This window comes from Strongylocentrotus purpuratus, unplaced genomic scaffold (assembly GCF_000002235.5).
Source record: "Strongylocentrotus purpuratus isolate Spur 01 unplaced genomic scaffold, Spur_5.0 spur5_scaffold_11, whole genome shotgun sequence".
Lineage (NCBI taxonomy): Eukaryota > Metazoa > Echinodermata > Echinoidea > Camarodonta > Strongylocentrotidae > Strongylocentrotus > Strongylocentrotus purpuratus.
The window spans coordinates 13,153,292-13,175,148 of NW_022145596.1; the positions used below are offsets into that span (position 1 = coordinate 13,153,292).

The 21,857-nt window shown below is 36.1% G+C and overlaps 1 protein-coding gene across 1 annotated transcript in view; it reads left to right on the forward strand.

Annotated features, from left to right (window-relative positions):
* Positions 1 to 878: 878 nt before the first annotated feature.
* Positions 879 to 21,857, forward strand: part of LOC100890858 (WD repeat-containing protein on Y chromosome) — a 40,437-nt gene continuing 19,458 nt past the window's right edge. The window contains exons 1-11 of the mRNA XM_030980684.1: positions 879 to 1,663; positions 6,229 to 6,282; positions 6,624 to 6,707; positions 8,859 to 8,924; positions 12,873 to 13,043; positions 13,442 to 13,501; positions 15,861 to 15,949; positions 16,465 to 16,557; positions 17,087 to 17,179; positions 17,655 to 17,842; positions 18,616 to 18,874. Coding sequence (XP_030836544.1) covers positions 1,280 to 1,663; positions 6,229 to 6,282; positions 6,624 to 6,707; positions 8,859 to 8,924; positions 12,873 to 13,043; positions 13,442 to 13,501; positions 15,861 to 15,949; positions 16,465 to 16,557; positions 17,087 to 17,179; positions 17,655 to 17,842; positions 18,616 to 18,874 — 1,541 coding nt within the window. The 5' untranslated portion in view covers positions 879 to 1,279. The remainder of the gene's footprint in view (positions 1,664 to 6,228; positions 6,283 to 6,623; positions 6,708 to 8,858; positions 8,925 to 12,872; positions 13,044 to 13,441; positions 13,502 to 15,860; positions 15,950 to 16,464; positions 16,558 to 17,086; positions 17,180 to 17,654; positions 17,843 to 18,615; positions 18,875 to 21,857) is intronic.

Sequence of the window (21,857 nt, forward strand, 5' to 3'; positions counted from 1 at the left end):
TGCTATATTACTATTTAACCAATTTCGGAATAATATTAAATGACAATTCATTTACTGGTACAATAAACTAGCTTCTATATCTTCGGGATTTGCAACTGTTCAGGAAAATAATTTCAAGAAAAATCAGGCCCCCAATCCATCATTCCAAGATCTAGCAATTTGTAATAATTTCCTTATGGCAAATTCTCTCCTGACTGAATAGAGAAACAAAAAACAACTTTACTGGTGAATAGGAGTACTTGAAATGCAGAGTGTAAGTTTCTTTTTGTGAACAGGATTAACAGTTCCAGAAAATATAGAAGTGCCACTTTATGTAAATAATTGGTACAAGATCACTCCACCTCCAAGCAACATGAAAACAAAAATGGATTTTGCACCTTGGAAGTTCTAAAGAACCAGCGATCTATAAATGTTCGAGCATGTTTTCTTTTGTTGAAGACATGTATTATAGACAGAGACGATGAGTATACCAAAATAAACTCGAGTCGGTTCAGCGCACTGACGTCCAACGGGGCGCACTCTGCCGTTTTGTGAATGCAACCATAGTTACAGACGAAGCTTTATCGGGGGGGGGGGGGGGGGGTACCGTTCACAGAGTCTAGTCTACTCCAAAGAGACACAGTGCGCTGATGGCCACATTTTGAGTAATATTAAATAACAAATGGAGAGAATCACGAAATATGTTACCGATATTATATTATACGATATAAATTTGTATATTCTGATATTAATTTTGATTAGAAAATGGTGCAAACGAAACGGGATGCTCCCAAATTTGCATTATATTCAAACAAGAGACAGAAATCCAGACTACAGAAAATCGCTCGGTTTGTGTATCATGTGTGTACAGTGCAAAAAAGGTGGATTGATTGATTGTTCGTGCATAATACATATCGATAAGTAGGCCTACGCAAATCGAGGTCGGGTTGAATTGCACGGTGCAAATTGGTGTAAACTAATTTCGAACCAGGACCAAAGCCAATTACTGATTTGGCAAAATTTCATGTTAGAACATTTCTATCGATGTAGGACGTTCACAAGTGAAAGTTTCTACAAAGCACCTTTTGGGCATGGCTGAGACGGATCAGGAATATCAAAGTGAATATATTTTGAGAGATTTATTGCGAAGAACAGTGCAGTGCAGTGGAAGCCAAAAGTCAACACCTTGGCTTTCCAGCTCCAGATGAGTGTAAATAGTGAGTGTTGAGTGAGACTGGTCGACTTGTGCACATATCGACGAAACAAAAATTAAAAACTCATTTTACAAACTATTATTTTCATGAATAATAATACCATGCCATCGATAAAGAGGCCGGGAAAGCCATTTAGGCCATCCTCGGCATCCGCTAGACTTGAATCCCGAGCTCAGCCAAGTTCATTTGAGAATGGACGTCCCGCCACAGCAGCTCCGGGGCTGTACGGCCAGGGAAGGGGGGCAGGCCGGGGAGCTGGCGGGCGTGGAAGTGCGACGAATGTTGCACCTGCTAAGAATACCAAATGGATGATGAACCGAATGGCGGACTTGGACATTGATGTCAAAGCTGAACAACCAGCTAGGAGGATGACTCTTGGAGCTGTGGATGGTCTGACTGACAAGGACAAAGAACAAGCAGCAAGGGTTCGCCATTATGCAACTTCAGCACCTCCTGGGACATCACTCAAGGTATTTTACTCCGAGTCCGAATCTGACATTTATTTACTCTGACTTTATGACTCTGACTCTGAGCCAAGTCAATAGATTTTCTCTGCTATCAAGTATCTGGTCTTTGTTGTTTTTTAAAATTTTAATTTAGAGTCTATTTGATTTTAGAAATTGCTCCATTAAAAAGATTAAACAGTGATGTTGTTTTGTTCTGATCATATTCATTTAATTAGTCTTCATAGTATACTAGTATATCAGTAGATCTATGACTGTAATAAAGTTAGGCATAGCTTTATCCTCACAAGAGGCCTTTTTTGCCAACAAATTTAGTCTCACTTGTATTTAATTTTATTAGCAATACCAACGTACATTAGGTTGTTCAAAATAATTTTCAATTTTTATTGACCTTCATGATGTAGACCTAACACACCAAGGTTTTTACATGTAGAGTCTACATGTATTTTGTCTTTGATTATGATTAGTTTGAATCTAAATTGCTGTCCATATATACTACAGTATGAAATATCTTGCCTTAATTGTTTCAATAAAAAAAGTGGTATGAATTATAACATGATGCATCTACATGTACATACATGTATGAGGGGGCACAGGCACATGTCCCCTCCAGTTGAATGGCATACAAAAAAGGGGGAAGGGAAAAAAACATGGGGCTCGGGCGACAAAATACCCAAAAGGGCCCCAGAAAGTCATAAAAGAGCCCCCCCAAAATTTTGAAGTTAATCATGCCTATTCCACTGTCATAATAAGAAAAGGTTTAAATTACACTTTGTATTTTCACCATAAGTTGACATTTTCATGGAATTAACCTGGACCATTCTTTTTTTTTCCCAACACAAGCAAAATACTGTCAAGGAAATAAATAGAAAAGTTTCCACATCCTAAAAAAACTCAGATTTCTTTGTAATAAAAGTCTTTAACCTGGTCCATGAGGAAGAAGAGATAATTGATTGACTTGTCAGTAGTAGTCTGATTCTTTGAGAAGGATTAGTTTTGTGAAGTTGATTACATTGAGTAGATTAAAGATTTTCATCAATTGGTCTTTTTTATGAAATTTGGACAAAGTAGGGATTAAGACAGTATAAATGGAAGGAAGAGTAATGGCCCATCGACTCTTTTGTCATTTTGGGGGTCTGTAAACCCACATTAATTTGACCCGCTCCATCATTAACGATAAGGTTGAAAGGTACTGATGACATCTTGGATTATGAACTTTAAAGGCACACTGTCCTACTTGTAGCTACTTGCTCCCTCTAAATAGAAAACTTCCCCAATCGGTGCCGGTTGGTCCCCCATGATCCTCTTTTTCTTATGTTAAATGAGAGCTGAATCAATGAGATAGCCATCTGTCACAGTGACCTCGCTGGCTCGCTGGGTGGTCTAATCCCTTCTAGCTGAAGTAGTAAAGCCTGCCTTTAAATGCATGTGGTTGACATTACAATGTCAATTGAACTCTTTTAGTCCGTCCACATTTCTAATTAGGGATATTCTACTTAAATTTCTAATTGTTAATGTTGTTGAAAGTAAAATATCTAAATGTAATTAGCAAGTTTAGAGACTTCATGTCAGAATCCATTCTGAATTTTTAAACCTAATGCCAGGAATCATTTTAACATGTAAATTATATATTATGGAGTATCTTAGAATAAGAATATGCTTTGTTTATATACAGTTGTACCCTGTTGGGGTGTATGGAAATTAATGATATTAATTTGGTTTTAATAGGTTAGAAGCATAAAAATGAGAGGAACAGATCAGTGAAAGTTTGAGTAAATTTTGATCAGACATGAGAAAGCTATGAATTTGTGACCAATCAAACACAAATTGGCAGTGCCCCAACACTGTTAAGTACAATGTGAGCTTCTCTGAGTCCTCTCCAATCTGTTCTATACATAAAATTCAAAAACTTTCATTTTCTCTGTTATTGAAGACAGAATATATTTTTTTCCTAACAAGTCAAATACAAATATATTTGCAATAACTTACGTGTACATGTATAATTAGAATGCATGTATGATTTATATTTTTCTAGAGAGAATTCTTTTCCCCTTTTTTTTTGTTGTAATAAATTTACTTACCGTTCAGCAATTAGGAGGGGATCTGGCAAAATACGTCACAGATTTGCCAATTTGTGTTTGATTTCTTGCATGAAAATAACACTCTTTATTTTGTTTTGCATTGAACTCTATGCAATTTTTCTGGGGCACTTTTATGACTTTCAGGGCTCTTTTTGGCATTTTGGGGGCTAATTTGCCCTGAGCCCCCGTGTATCTTTTCCCCTGGTAGAGGCTAAACTATATTCATATGGATCATTGTATACTTTATGTGCTTTAAAAAAAAAGAGTGTTGGAAATGGAAATAAATGTAACCAAGAGAAACATTTACATACATGTACAACTTATCTGTTCCATCAAATTATTGCTCGTTATAAAAGATAAATATAAAGATGGTCTAAAATTATTTTAGTTCCTTCTTCGATTATGTGATTTTATTAAGTGAAATGTGCAGCATAATAAGCATACTGTTTTTAGAGCAAAAAACAACAACAACAAACAGTATTAGTCTGTGTTACAGACAGTATCCATTTTGTTGACCCCCCCCCCCCCACCACACCCCCTTTTTTTTGGGGGGGGGGGAGGTGTTTTCTGTTGCATTGTCTCATATTTAAATCCAGTGAAGCCTACAACTGTACTTCATTTGTATTATTTTTTATCTTTGTTTGAAAAGCTCTTGATTAAACCATTGTACCTATGAAAGAGTCAATCACTACATTATGGATTATATATATTGTTTGTCTCTTGCTCTTCCAGTAATCTGCATGTTAGTTATAAATGGAGATCGGTCTTTTGGGGGAACTAAATGACATCTATCAAATTGGGAAGCCACAATTACCTTGAGTGTAATAGCCTCAGATGGTTAGCCTACTGTTTGTTTGTTCTACTCGACTGAATCTAAGCAATGTCTGAAGCATTTGCTCTATTCTACTCCTTTGAATCTGTGACCTATTAATATGAGGAATCATTCATCACACTCATCAAAAGAGGAGTTAGCGGACCAACAGAAGGGTACCAGCAGAAGGGATTGTTGGCTGCATGCTCCCAGTCGGTTGCTATAGGACCAAGAGCTGGGTAAAACGTTACGTTGGTCCCACAACATTTGAAAGTTTATGATTTCTTTTGATGCATTTTAGTCATGCAATGAAGGAGAGCGAGGATTTCTGTATGGTGAGATATCATTAGGATCTACATTTATTGATAAGTTCAAGTTCGTACAAGTTTTTATTGCTGCAGTTTGGGGCCAGTATGTTTACTTGGTCTGTACGCTTGATTGCTGGGTAAACTTCTAAATTACCGATATATCTGACTTTCTGCTTGCTTAGTAGCCCTCGTAGGGGTGTCAAATTACCAGAGGTCAGGATTTTGATGACCTGTGGTCCCAAGATTTTGGAATGTGGCCCAAGTGTAATATACCTCCGTTGTTTTCACGATGTGTGCTGAGGTAGGCATGCACATGTACAGCTTTTTCAACAGAAGACTTGGTGTGACCCGTGTGTGTGACGAGGTTTATGTGCAATGGCTTTCTCTCAGGAATCGTCGCTTATTTAGTACATTCTTTATTGGAAACCAAATCTTAATGAAATTTACATCATGTGGAGCGAGATGGTAAGATATTCATCAATCTGAACTCACAGTCGCCAGGGAAGATCTCTCGATCGTCTCAAAAGCATATCAGAAGCAGGGTCCTACTTGTGCTTTGAAAGAAGGCGCTCGTCCATGCCTCACTATATCAATGTGTTTATATGCGTTGCTATAGAGATTTGTAATGGAGGCAGTGTCTGGACTCTGGAGTCATAGTTGTTGAGTCTAGAAGTTAGAATGTGTTATTCTTACTTGTAGGCTTACAAAGAAAACACTACACAGGGAGATTTTTTTTTTGTGTGTGGGAAAACTGGAAATACATGACACGATAGGCGTGTCTGCACTATCTCGAGATTGCCAAATATCCAGCTATTTTGAACTATCCCGATCGAAACTATCCAGCTATTTGCGTCTTCATTAGACCGAAGTGGCAAATTAGCTGGATAGTTGGTCGGGATAATATCCCAAGATATCTCGGTCTAGTTTGCAAAATATCCTTCTATTTCCGAACTAGCGGGATAGTTTGCGACCGTCTTCATTAGACCGAAGTACGGAGTCAATTATCCCGATCCCATCATGCACAACGATTTCCGGTTCGCACATGCGATCTATACCGCTCAGCGCTGACCTCGCAACCACTGACCTCGGGTAAACACGGAAAACCGCAAACTAGACCGAGATATCTTGGGATATTATCCCGACCAACTATCCAGCTAATTTGCTACTTCGGTCTAATGAAGACGCAAATAAGCTGGATAGTTTGCGATCGGGATAATTCAAATAGCTGGATATTTGGCAATCTCGAGATAGTGCAGACACGCCTATTGTAACTTGTGAGACTTTTCTTGAACCAGGAGGTGATAAACCACATTTGTACATGTAATCCTTTAATACTATGTTTTTATTTTTTCTTTCTCGATGTATTCACAGATTGAAGAAAAGATTAACCTTGATGACCTGCATGGCCTGAAGAAATTCTTTGAGGTAAGATTCAGTTTTCCTCAATGTCATTGAAATGTAGGCCTAGAGATAATAGAGTAAGAGAGAGATAGAAAGAGGGGGGGGGGGGGGGGGGGGGGGGACCAAGAGGAAGAAGGGGATGCTTTAAAATTTGAACAACAAACTCTGTATTCTTTAAGATTTCTTGAATATTTTCTGTGCCTTTTTGTTTCCATACACAAACAAATTTATGTGAGATTTATTATGTTTTTTTGTTTGTTTAATACCAACATCCTTTGAGTCTACATTGTATGAAAACAACGCATTTCATTGGTCAGTAAATATATATTTTTTCAATTGTTGCAATGTTTTCCCTTTAAATGCAGGAAGCTGATGTGGACCAAAGTGGAACCTTGTCACTGGATGAATTCAAGACTGTCTTACGAGGTTCACTCAGCCTTAGAACCAAGGTATGCGTTTAAAATGTCTTCTTTTGTTTTAGCCAGCAGACGTATACTATGGCACTCTGCTATCCAGTAACAAGTCAAAGATTAAAACCCATGCTAAAAGTAGAATATCCTGTCCTTTTGAATGCCAGACTACCCACTCGAATATAAAGATGGAGACAACCCCTATACCAATTCTATTTTCTTTATACACTGTATACTACTTCAGTCTCTCATTCTCTGTTTTATTTACTCTACCTCACCTGATATATATTTTACCCCACATGAGTGAATATCCATGCGGGGAAAATATACTCATTTACTCTTTTGATCGTTTATCTCTCTGTAAGTCGCAATCAGCCTAAGATACTGTCTCATAATATCTTAATCAATTTGGCTCTGGAAAATTAATTCAAGCTTGACATTCCTAAAAAAAAAGAGGCTCTGGTATAATTTATAAAGGAATTCATACATGTAAATGTACAAATATAAAGTCAGAAAATGTCACTCTTTTTAAATTGTAAATCCCAAAACGTAAGGGTTCCAGAGAGAGGGGGAGGGACAGAGGAGCAAGTTTTACAGTGGTAGAGTATCCATACTCTAGTAATTTAAAAGTTTAAGCTAGAAACGTTCTCGCTATCTGCATTACAAATGAAAAACCTGACACTTATTTTTTGATAAATTAGTGTACAGGTCCTCAATTTTCAATTCATTGTAAAGTTAATCAAATGAACTTGTACATGTATGATGTTATTTTGTAAATTTATCACTTTTCAAATCTATCAAACCATCCTGTCAAAGCACATTTGGAATAACTTAGATCTATACCAGATAGGATTTTGAGCAAAATTTCTTTGTCTCATTTCATTGATCCTGAGAGTGATACAAATCTCTTTATCACCAGTCTACCTAGTGACAAGATCTTTATCTCGACTGTGGGAACAGGGGCTATTTGGTCAGATGAATTTGACACTACTTTTAAAAATCTATGAATTTTATTTTATTTTTCATTAAACTCATTTGCTGAATATATTTGTTGTAAAAAATTGGACGAAGGACTTCATATAATTTTACCGACCTTTATTGAAATTAACTTCATGAGGCATGATTTTATTCCTTTTCATAACTTGTGTGTATTCAACTGATATACCATTTGATTGAGCCATTTCAAGCAAGACCCCATTCTAAATACTCAAGGAAATCCACCTTATTTTGCATGATTTTCAGGATATTGTATTCAAACTTTAGATCGGTATTAATTTGATAGGTTTTGCTGCCTTTGGTGCAGAAAGGGCTACAGTATCTACAATATCTTGCACATTTATATCATCATTTGAGTCAAATTTTGTTGTTCTTCTAATCAGATAGTGGCATGAAGTTCATTAAAAAATAATGATACTAGAAAGATGATGCTAGGGTTTAGACTACTAGGGATAGATTACAATATATGTGTAGAATACATTTTTGTTTTTCATTAGGCTAATGAACACCAGCATGCTAGTTATAACAGCCCAATGGCTACTGATGAACAGGCATGATATTGCTCCATTTTTCCATCATCCATCATGTCGTCATGGATACGACCTTGGATCGCATCACCATAAGTGCAACTGTCTAGTCTCATGTGCTCAGAGACAGAAGGGTGTCAAACTCTTTATTATGATATATGAATTAATACCTTTATTGCTCTCAGCTGTTGATATATATGTTGGCTTTGACATGACACCTTGATGGAAAGGGAAGTCACTTTGTGCAGGTGGTTTTTTTTGTAAAGGTTGAAAAAATGGATAGGGCCATGGGTGCTATCTTGTTACATTGGTAGAGGCGGGTAGGAAACCGGTAGGAAACTGGTCTATTTTAAACCAGACTCTATGAGTTCCTGAAAAGCCTTCATGAATAAAAAATTAGTATGTATATCATCTGTAGTGAGCTAGAGGGCATTATCAGTGTGTTAAAGGCTATGAGAAAATGCCCATTTGGCTCTTACATATATATGTATATATAGCAGATACACTAGTATGCTGATTAAGAAGAGGATCCATTATACCTTAATTATAACCTATTGTCGGTCATAGATTGTTTATTTTTGGACAAGGAGAAGTGAGTGACCACAATTTGTCCTCTATGATAAACTTACAAAGTTTTTTTTTTCCTTCTTTTTTTTTCCACCCACAGAATGATGAGGAAATCACAAATCTCTTCATGAAAATAGATTTCAATTCAGAAGGAACCATTGATTGGGTAAGTTTCTAAAATCAGTCACCCCTCCCCCCCCCCCCACCAAAACAACAAAAATTACTAAAAGTGACAAGGTTTTCATCTATAATTCATAGTTTATCTATGTGGTTTTAGATTGAAAGATATTTATATACCACATGTAAAGATCCTAGGTCTCTGATTGGTCAAAACTGCAGGTATGAAATTCACATCTGACTGCTGGGCAGGAAAGCGAAAAATATTAACTAGGCATTATATAAGTCAACTTGCGCGTAAAATGCAAGGACTCAAGAGATGCACCTGAAGTCAACAATGGATGCGCACAGTGGATACAGGTAGGTATCCCCTTCATGCACCCCTCTTTTTTGTTTTGGTATATTTCACCACATTTTCAAACACGTTTTGAACAGGATGTTTTGTCAAAATATTTTTTTTTTGAGAATCCACTATCTGGATGCAGTATATAAAGCAAATATTGACTGTTGAATTTTTGGGGCACCGTTAATGCGATACATGTAACTCCTAGATGATCTTGAAACTGCACTATGCCCCTTGACTTCATCTTGGGGCCAGTACAGTTTCGAGATCACCTTGGGCTATACCGGGGTAGTTTTATCTGTGCCTCTTGAAGCAGTCAATATTTGTATATTATATACCTCACTTAAGTAATCCAGCCATCTGATTGGTCGAAATTGCATTCATAAACTTCAACTGTTCCTGTAAAATTCCCGGTAACCATGCATAAAACATTTAATATTTTTAATAACCATGGTTATTAAAAAAATAGGTCAGCCTCCATGGTTACCCCATAGGTTTACATGTTAAAAAATGGTTTGAGCGATCGAGGATACCGTATGTGTGCGAAGGATTGGTCGGTAATTTCAATACAATTGAATCTCGATCGATTTTACCGACAATTTTATCTTGCATTGTTGACATGAAGACGAAAATAAACTTCCAAAAACAAAAAAACAACATCTGCCGATAGATCTTGATCTAAGTTCGTGCCAATATGCATTGCAAAAGTAAAAGAAGGGTCCGTTTAATGGAGCTTTTGCGAAGCATTCATCACGCCGAAGCCGGTTTCAATCCATTTTAATGTATATATTGTACAAAACTGCCATGCATGTGAACAGCGCGCGATGGACGAGTGGTGTAAGGCGTTGGTGTAAGATTCATCACTCATTGTACGCAAGAGTTCGACTCTCACCTTCGACAAAAAAAAAAAAGTATTTTTTATTTTTTATTTTTTAGTCTATTTTTTTTCGGCATATAAAAGTATTAATGACTGCTTTAATATTCGAGAAATAGTTGTTTTTATACGCTCTCGGGAAGGTTACAATTGGGCTATTCCCCTCGGCACGCCTCGGGAATAGCACAATTCAAACCTTCCCTTGAGCGTATAAAAACAACTATTTCTCTCAAAGCAGTCATTAATACTATAATATAATATGGCAAAGAGAACATGTACATGTAGTTTAAATAACAATACTTTGTTTGCCCTTTTAAATCATTATTCATGAAAAGATGGATTGGATGGGCGGGAATGCATTATCTAATCTGTATAGATTATATAATTCTGTATATTATTTAAACATATTTGTGGCTTACACCCAGTAAATAAGATTGATTGATCGATCTGTATTGAAAAACAAGTCAGAAAAAAATCTTGGAACCAGCGGGACTTGAACATGCATTTACTGCTTGCCGGGCAGTCTAACAAATCAGACAAATCTAACAAATCAGACAAATCAGACAAATCTAACAAATCAGACAAAATTAAACAAAAGCTGCCAAACAAATATTGATGAAAGCTATTTGAAACTGCTTATCCGATCTGGCTACTCAATATCGTATGATTTTGCCCCTCTCAGAGCACTGGAAATATCCTTAAATAGCATGCACCTGCATTCCTTAAAGGAAATGAATACACAATAAAAGAGGTGACAGAATATTGAAGTTTTTTTTACATCAGCTAAAAAATGAATGCACAAAAGATGTAATGTGCCTGTATTATTCATACGTGCGAAGGATGAACATATATATATTTATTTTTCTGTTACCATGTGCACATGTTCTTTCCAATAAACCATTGATGATCACTAGAACTTGTTAAAGTTTATACACAAATTATTTGTGTGAGATGATGATGGTATGAAACAATGTATTTTTTACTTAAAGAATGGATCTTGGGCAAAGTTTAAAGGGTCATCAAAGTTGTAATTTACCACCCAATGATTTGACAACCAATAATCTTATTTACATTAGCTTATTTCTCTTATTTCTTGGAGTTCCTGAGTGAAAGTAGTTTTGTCCATGTGTTCAGAGCTGCTTTTATTTAGTGTCAGTCAAGCCCTCCTCCACATCTTAATGTTAATTTTATTTGTGATCCAAGCTCTTATTTATTGTAAACTTGTTGTTACGATGCACAATTCTATTTAAAGTACCTTCATTAGCAAATATCAAGATGAATAAATTCAAGCACCCTGCAGAAGACAAAGATGAAAGTATTTGTCCAAGAGGGCTGTTATTAAGTGTCAGTCTAGCCCTCCTCCACATTATCGTAAACTTCTTGTTACAATGCACAATTCTATTCTTATATAGATTTAGCATCAACTAGTGACAAATATCAAGATGAATGAATGCAGAAGACAAAAACAAAACTTGAATGTGGTTTTCACAAAACACTGAACAGCGCCCCTTTGCGTTAATAGCCAAAACATTCACGACCCTAAGGGCAGTTTGACAACCAGCCCCAGTCCTTCTCCTTGTGGGTTTCTGACCTTAATAGCTGCAGGTACCGCAAAATCAAAAATGGGACAACCTTGTGTATTTAGCCAAATCATCAACACAATCGTTAATGTCATCCGTGAGACAGAAGATAATTGATTTTTGATGGGGGAAAGACCTTGCATGACGCAGGCTTGTATGCCTCATCGCAGAAATCATTATGCGTTTATGAGACATTCAAGCTCTACCGAGCAAAACAGAATCGACATCGTGTTGCCTTACAATAGGTAGCTAAGGCAAGTGTATTGATTGGTTGTTTAATAATCAATGGTGGGTAGTTGAAGTGTAAGTCACCGTTCATTAGTGTCATTTCCTTGCCTGATTTGAGCCGAGATTGTAACTGAGTGAATACTATTGCTAACATCTGGTTGTAAGTTGATTGTTGCTTTATTCTTTTTATTTAATTTAATGTCTATCTATGCCAAAACGACCCCCCCCCCCAACAACAACAAAAAATGCTTGCAAAAATAATTATCTTGATCCCCTGTATCATTTGTTATAAACTTGATTAAGCATTTAATTCAAATGAAAATGTAATTTTATAACTAATGTGTTAGATGTCGCCATTAGATCTTGATAAATATCCTCTCATCATTTAGCAATTTCCCTGTAAATTTACTGATATTTGTTTTGTTTCTGGCTATGGTTTATGTTTTGTATCTGTCTATATGTTTTGTACCAATCATTAAAACCAAATAAAATTCCTGTTGATAAAGTGTATCATTAACCAGTTTTGCTAGCTCAAGAAAAACTCTAACTTGTAAGCTTCCCCATGTGCATCATTCAAATGTTCCACAACTTTCTTCCCCTTACAATATTTCATGCAAATTCAGGGTCAGTCTCATAGATGTGTGACTAAAGAAATTCATGTTTTTAATTATTTCCCTCTGCCACATCGGAACAGGATAAGTTTTGTATGGAGCCATAGAGCATTGACCAGTCAAACCTGTCTATAGTGACCGCCAAGGGAAACACAAAAAGTGGTCTTTGAAGACAGGTGGTCTTTGTAGATAGGTTCCTTTATTACATGTTTCAATGAGAACTCATTTTCAAGGGAAACAAAAAATGTGGTCTTTGTAGACACGTGGTCACTTAAGCAGGTTTGACTGTATTTCATAGACATACAATTAAATTAATTGATATTTTTTGTAATTAAAAAAAACTACTTTTCTGTTCGTCCAGGATGAGTTTTGTACCTACATGCAGCTTGAGTATGAGGAGAAGGAGGACGCCTATCTACGTAAGAAGGAGGTGGACCTCCACACCCCTGCTATCATCCTTACCTCGCCCCACAGAGATCCTGTACTCAGAGTCACCAACATGAGTGATGGCACGTGTGTCACAACAAGTCAGGTAAAATATTATACTAGGAGAAGATGGAAAATAGTAGTAGTAGTAGTAGTAGTAGTAGTAGTAGTAGTAGTAGAAGGAGAAGGAAAAGGAGATGAAGAAGGAAAAGTGGGAGGAGAGAAAAGAGAAAGAAGTAAAGACGTGGTAGCAGAAGTCATCATTAATTCATACTTGTAGTGGCAGTACTGGGCAGTTGTAGTAGTGGTAGTAGCAATAATGGTATTGTACTACCATAGAAAAATAGTAGAAGTAGTAGTTGTATAATTAATGGCAATATAGGTAGTAATAAATAGTAATAAGTAGTATATAAGCATTACACTGTAGTCATTCACATGAACATTACGCAAGTGGAGTACTTGTATATTATAACATTCATTCAATTATTTTGTTTCATTCCATAGGATGGCACGATAGCTTTTTGGAGTGGCAATATGGAGTTGAAGAGATGGAAAGCGGTCATGGTAAGTATTGAATCATTGATATTCATCATCCAAGTACCCTTTTCAAGTTCTCTTTAAAACTGTAACTAGAAAAACCATTCATAAACGGGCTCATGACAGCACTTCATTTGTCAAGAACTCACCAAATAAATCATGTGAGCTTGATCCAATCCCAACAGATTTGGTTAAGAAGTGCAGCACAGTCTTGGCACCTGTCATCACAAGCATTATTAATGCTAGCCTTAGTTCAAGTATTGTCCCACAGGTTTGTAAGACAGCTGTCATCCATCCAACCTTGAAAAAATCGGGCTTAGATCAGGAGTGTCTCAAGAATTACCGCCCAATCTCAAACTTATCTTTTTTGAGTAAAATGCTGGAACGGGTTGTTTTCTCACAACTGACTGCATATTTACGAGATAATGAATTGTTTGACCCATGTCAATCTGCCTACAGGTCTGGTCATAGTGTGGAAACATTACTTGTCAACTTAACTGATACTATTTTTAGAGAACTGGATTGCGGTAATATTACTGCTCTTGTTATGTTAGATATGAGCTCAGCTTTCGATACAGTAGATTACTCTATCCTGACTCGAAGGCTGAAATCATTAGGTATCAAGGGTACCGCCCTTAATTGGTTTATATCATATCTCTCTGAACGATCTCAGTATGTAAAAATTGATAATTCTACCTCTAGTAAAACTACTATGAAGTATGGTGTACCCCAAGGTTCGGTAGGAGGACCACTGCTCTTTTCTCTCTATATGCAACCAATCAGCAAGATATTTCACAAACATTGTATTAGTTACCATTGCTACGCAGATGACATCCAAATTTATCTTTCTTTTAAACCTACAATGTCTTCACTGTCCTCAGCCGTTTCAAAACTTGAAAAATGTCTAGAAGAACTGAAATCCTGGTTAGTATCTAATGGCCTTAAGCTGAATGATGATAAATCTGTGTTTTTATTATTAGGTTCCAAGCACATGTTAGGGAAGGTTGACTATCAATCGTGTCATCTCCATATTGGAAAAACGTGTATCACTCCATCAAAAACAGCTCGTAATTTGGGTGTAATATTTGATCAGGAAATGTCCTTTCGTAGTCACATAACACATATTCAACAGAGTGTAAGGTACCAATTACGTAATCTAAGTTTCATAAGAAAGTGTTTATCTAAACCTGCGGCTGAGATCTTAATTCATGCTTTAATTTCTTCTCGTTTAGATTTTGCAAATTCATTGTTCTGTAACCTTCCAAAAAAAGATGTCACAAAACTGCAACGACTTCAAAATTCTGCAGCCCGCCTATTAACATTCACTAAGAAATCTGATTCCATATCACCAATTCTCCGTTCTCTCCATTGGTTGCCAGTTGAAAAAAGGATTATTTTTAAAATTATGTTACTTGTACATCATTCAGTTTACTCTCTTTCTTCCCCTGCATACCTGAGCAACTCTGTTTCAAAATACAACCCCACACGAAGTCTTCGCTCCTCATCAGACACACTATTACTTAATACACCCAGAATAAAACATGCTTGGGGGGAACGGGCTTTCTCAGCCATGGGTCCAAAACTGTGGAATAAGCTCCCTCTAAAATTACGTCAACTGTCATCGACAGAAACATTCAAATTACAACTAAAAACCTATTTGTTTCTTTCGTTGTAATTATTGCAATATTTTAATTTACTATGTCTAGGAGAATTCCGAATTTGTTTTTCGGTTTATTGTTTTCTCTTTCTTATGCCTGTTACATGTACTCTTTTCTAAGCGCCATGAGCACCGAAAGGTGGACCTGTGCGCTATACAAGTAGCCACTATTATTATTATTATTATTATTTTTTAAAGCTTGAACATAGACAGCTTTGAGTTGTTTGTAAAGCCTCTTAATTGATGATCAAGTGCCACTAGGTGATTTCATTTCTCTCAAGGAAATTGTGAGGTTTATCATTATTTTTTTAATTTGAATATAAACAAAAATTATTGATTCAAATGCTAGTATTGAAAAGAACTGAAAAGAGAAGAAGGTGATATCAATGTATCATTTTTGCACAACTTCGCCTTTTTTTTCTTCATTCATTCTGGCTTCATAAATGTTATTTGATCCCATGTACCCTACTAAATGTATGGGCTGTGTGGTAGTCAGCTGAATTACTTGACAAATTATGTAATTATGTAAACAAAAAAATACATGATTTGGTAAGAGAGGAGAGGAAAATATATGTAAATAAATATATAATTTCATCGCTTAATGAGCTGTTAGAACTCTTTTAAACTCTTTCAGGTCGTTCATTTTTATGTACATGTAAACAGTCCCGATGTGGTTTCATTTAATTCCCAAACAATTCATATATATTCCCATGTGCTTTGTGAATTCAGGTTGATCAGAACACCACAAGACAGAAGCCTAAATGGGTAACCGACTTTGTGATGATGACACAGTTTAACAAGATCATTGTAGGAACAGGGTAAGATATTGTTTCATTTTCTTTGTTTATATCGAAACTTTCATTTTTGTTTAAATCAAAACATGTATGACAGTTACTCCAATGGGACAGTTTTCACCAAATATTTTTGACTGGTTTTGGTTTTAGTTTTGACAGACAACAAACAGGCACTTCAGTTTGGCTACTGGAAGACAGTGTATCCTATTCATATTTCCACAAATTTCTTAAATTATTATTTCAAATCTTAACACAGATTTTCTTTTTTTTGGTGGTAACAAATATAGATTTTTTAAACAACATGTATAGTAGAAAAAAACTTTAGGAAAAAAGACTTTCACCAGCAAGTGAAATGAGAAACTAATTCATGAGAAATAGCTAATAAATTACATGAAGTGGAAATTTCAATGCTGATAAATCACAGGTGAATGGCCACCAAATAATCAGTATTCACTTTTAATCTAAGTGTACATGTATGTGGAGTTACTACTAAATGTTAAATTCCTGTTAATGTACCCACTTTTAATTCTTTATTACAGTGACCGTGAAATTCAGTTTTACGAACTCTCCACCTTTGAGCCATATTGTCAAGTGACTGGACTGGAGACTACACCTCTCAAACTAACATACTGGTAAGCACTGTTTAGTTTCATGTACTGATATTCCTATTATTGAGGGTTTAACCCTTCAGCCAGCTACTGCCCTTTCTGTTACTCCTATAACTGCCGAAAAATGCCCAGTGCCCATTCACATTCTTGTTCTATTGCATACAAAATTGTGCAGTGTTGCATAGACATTGTATTCTCACTATGCAATCAACATATTTATACTGTTAAGAACTCAATTCCCCAATTTTCTTCTTTTCTTCATCTTAAAAGAGAGTCACATGGACGGTAATGATTTATAACTTTTGCAGTCTATCACCGTTGGCTATTTTCTTGCCAGAAACTAAAGTGAATTGTAATAATTCATTGTTGAATCATATTGCTGCATGAAAATTCACAAATCTAGACTACTAGCCAAAGCCATGAAAAATTCATGTCTAGTTCTGCAGTATGTTCATATGTAAACTTCTTTTAATATGGGTAAAATTATTGACTTTTGTTATCATTTTTCTGAAAGCAAGATTTCTTGAATTGATGTTTTGTTTGATCCCAACAGTGCTACAGGATTTGATGAATGCTATCTGATTTATGGAGATAGTGAAGGATGCATCAACATCATCATCATCAATGGAGTTGGAGAGACACTCAGGTACATATTTAGTCAATTTTTTGAGGGCAAATTTAATTAAAATCATAAACAATTAAATTGATATCAAGACCATGATTTGTTTGAAATTAATGTTACTGTGTATTCATGGTTTGGAAGGGCCTTTTTCATCCACTTTCCAAAATATAATCTGAAATGAAACTTGTACAACTTCTGTATCGTGAGAGGATGAAACTGGAAGACTTATTCAAACCTGTACTTTTGTTATCATTTTGTGTGCGTGTGTGGGAGGGGGGGGGGGTTGAATAAAAGAAATAAGTGAAGAGGAAAATGTGTCTAATTTTCAATGAATCTTGCTGTTTTATCTCTTCACTAGTCTATGTGTTGATTTAAAATGGATTACAGTTTAAATGATTATGCTATTAACTAGTAGGATTATGATGTTTGGAGCTAAACTTGTAGAGAGTACTTTTCCCAAATATTCTTTTCTGTTACTCCTCAACTTCTTGCGTTTCAGAACATGGAAGAAGCTGCCCAAGACGGAAGGCATTGCCAGCGTGACCCTAGAGAAGGTCGCACATTCACCTTTGACCCAGTTTGTCCGATGGAAGGTTCATGATGACTGGGTCGGAGATATCAAGTACTATGACGATATCCGATCCATCATCTCCTGCTCAAACAGAGAGAACACTGCATTAGTAATTGGTATGTTACTTTTAGGCCTAGTTACTTTATTCTGTAAGGAATTCTTTGATTTCAGAATTTTGGAAAGGCCTTGTACATTTTATTGAACTATTTTGTAATTGTATTGCAATTATAACAGGATTATTGTAATGATATTGTAATCATATTATAGTTAGTATGATGATTACTTGCAAAAATCTAAACTTTTGTGCTTTAGATTGTACAGGACAAGCTTGTATGGGTCTCTTTCAAACTAGATGTAGATAAATCAATTGGTATATCTGTATTTGGTGCAGTCAAGCTTCCTTCATTGGTCAACTGTTTAGAATGATATTATAACTGGTCTTCAGAGACTTCGTTTATTTTGGGGTTTTCCTTTGTGGTACCTATAAATGAGACCACCCATGAAGACTTTTAGTGTCAGTTTCCCTTGAGTAGTCATACATGTATGATTGTCTTTAATTCATTAATAAAGACGTATAGTATAGTAGTGGGTAATTCGACACCATTCGGGTGTTAACAGGTGTTATAAATAACAGCTTTAAGACAAACAAACTTTATGTAATGCCCTGCATTTTCCACCCATCCCTCCATATAGTAAAGTCATTATCTTATATTTCCCTCAACCCAAGACTATCTGAGAGACTAAGGTATTTCTTGATGGGACTACCGGTTTGCTGGGTGTTAGACTTGTGCACCCTTTAATGGTATTTCCACCAAGTCTGGTGCTGGTGTCCGCGAACTATGACCTTCTGCACCTTCTACTCATCAAAATTCCTATTTCACCCCGATAGGTTGCACTGTTGGAAGTACCCACGTCGGGTCCAAACTAAAAGACAGCAAGGAACACCTGCCCCGCCCAACAACGGCCGACAGACGGGCCAAGCTCAACCAGATGCATTACAGCCACGCCAAGAAACGACTGGACAATGACGAGACGGTCTTCAAGATCCACAAGGGGGTGAAGACCTTTGACTTCTGCAAGGAGAAGAACCTGATAGCGACCGGTGGCATGGATCGCATCCTTAGACTGTGGAATCCATATGTACCAAGGTGAGTGCATGAAGCTGTCCTGGGGAGTGTTTCACAAAGATCCTAAGTCCAACTTGACTCTAAGTTGGACTTAAACATTATGGAGAGCCATTTGTAGCCTTAAAATAATATATATTCAAAAACGAAAATTTCAAATATTTTAGCTTTTTATTAATTCCACATCAAGAACATGAAATCTCCTTGATAATAGAAATCATGACTGATTTGAATTAAATTATATGCCTTTTAAAATAACATTTACAAAATATTTTCAAATACATATGCTAACGGCTTTCCATCTTAGAGATAAGTTCAACTTAGGATCTTCGTGAAACACCCCCCCCCCCCTGTTATTGTAGAAAGTTTTTGCATACTACAAAGAGTTGATAACATAAGATTGTTTACTGAGCAGCACCAATTTAAAAATAAAAATGGCTCTTCTATCTTGGTACAGCCAAACTAAGATAAGATGGTGTGCATGGGTGTATACCGAATTGACTTATCTCTGATGATTACCGTTGCTTGTTCTTCAAGTGTAGTATATTTCTCTGAAAGGAAACCTTACCCCTAAGGATAATTGTAGGTTTGCTATAAGGGCAATTTTATTCTTACCTTTTGATCCACAATATTCCCTACGAAAATGTAGAAGAGATATATATATGCGTTGTTAATCTGGTGTCTTTCTAGACATGTTTTCTTATCTTTTTTTATTACACATAACTCTCCATTGATCTACCAGAATAACTAAAGCTTTTTTTTGAGATGAGGTTTCTCTTTTACCTATTTTTATTGAATTAATAAATCAATTATTAAAGTGAATCGAGAGTCATCTGTCATAAATGTACTTGGTACATGTACATGCGGGAATCAAAGTTACTAGACCGGATCTGTTATTGATTGTTAATTTGTTAGACTTAGTTACGGTTGCGGTCTGTAGTTAGGTTAATCAAAATGAAGGCTATATTTTAATGAGAAACTTGATTTAACCTTGTTGGTTAATGTGGTGAGGTACCGGTAGATTTTTTAGATGCAAATCTGGCTCACGCTTTAGTTTATAGTCTTTTGTCGACAGGGGCATATTGGTTCTTGATGGCAGATTTTGTTGATAATGCCCGCTGGTCTAGAATAAATTCATAAGGCATGTGATTGTTAAAAGGGAAATGCAATCTTTTTATTTATTGTATGGTTTTATGATGAGGTTCATGTAATAGATGAAAGATGAAAGTTGTGTGTGAACCTAGAGAGATACTGCAGTGCTAGGTGTAAAATTATAGATGTAATATTCATCATCACGATTCCAAAAAAAGACGATTAAAAAAATTTACTTTGTCTCTGGCGTATTAAAAGTTATAAAGCATCATTTTCAAATGCAGTTTATAAATGCTAAATTAGTGTCAGCGTGCCTGATTAGGTGTGAATACAGTGACTAAAACTAGTATCTCTTGGTACCTACATTTTTGTAAATCTTCAATCTGTTTTTACCTTTTCAGGGTAAATATGCAGGAAGGTACCGGTACATGTACCATTTTACATTTTTCTAAAATACAATGTAAATGTAGTTGAAGTAAAAAATGAAGTATCGGTTAAGGTACACATTGTAGGACAAGAAGATCTCACTTTTGTTCAAGTGGAAATCACTTCCTTTTTATTGTTTGTTCAAATTTTATGAACATTCTTGCGGATGTGGGTGGGGGGGGGGGGGGGGGCCTGTCCCTTGTTCACCTACATTGTACCTTATTGCATATATCACTCAGTGTTTGTTTGTTAGTATAGTATTAATGACTGCTTTGAGAGAAATAGTTGTTTTATTACGCTCAAGGGAAGGTTAGAATTGTGCTATTCCCCGAGGCTTGCCGAGGGGAATAGCCCAATTGTAACCTTCCCGAGAGCGTATGAAAACAACTATTTCTCGAATATTAAAGCAGTCATTAATACTTTTATATGCCGAAAAAAAAATAGACTAAAAAATGAAAAATGAAAAATATTTATCATTTTTGTCGAAGACGGGATTCGAACCCTTGCGTACAACAAGAGGTGTATCGAAAACCAACGCTTAGACCACTCGGCTATGGCCCGCCGTTAACATGCTTGGCAGTTTTCTCCAATATATACATTAAAATGGATTGAAACCGGCTTCGCGTGTGATGAATGCTTCGCAAAAGCTCCATATACGGACTCTTCTTTTACTTTTGCAATGCATATTGGCACGAACTTAGATCAAGATCTATCGGCAGATGTTGTTTTTTTGTTTTTGGAAGTTTATTTTCGTCTTCATGTCAACAATGCAAGATAAAATTGTCGGTAAGATCGATCGAGATTCAATTGTATTGAAATTACCGACCAATCCTTCGCACACATACGGCATCCTCCATCGCTCAAACCATTTTTTAACATGTAAACCTATGGGGTAACCATGGAGGCTGACCAACTTTTTTTAATAACCATGGTTATTAAAAATATTGAAATGTTTTATGCATGGTTACCGAGAATTTTACAGGAACAGTTGAAGTTTATGAATGCAATTCGACCAATCAGATGGCTGGATTTCTTAAGTGAGGTATATAATTTTTACTATTCATCTTGTTGATGTAGAGAATACTTTGAATAGAGTTTTCATCATAGCCCCTGTAATGTGTAATGCTATATATGCAGGACCTTCAAGGAGTAAAAGAGGTGTTAAGATTATTTCAGTTGAGGGGGATAAAGATGCGTACAAAAAAAATCAGTTATCCCTTGCTTTGTATCGCCTCAAGTTTTTCTCATTCTGAGAGTATTTATTGTTTGGCGGTCAGCTCTGTTGGACAAACAATGGCCACCAATTGCAGGTTTGAAAAGTATGAAGCTCGGATCAATAATGTGATATTGTGGATAGGGGAAGCTGAAATAAACTGAGATATATGATTAAATGAAGTTAGGAGATGGCTGCGTGCACTCATGTGGTAGAGCAGCTGATATGGTGTTGTTCATGTGTTTATTGATATGGAATATGTTCCATAGTGGATAT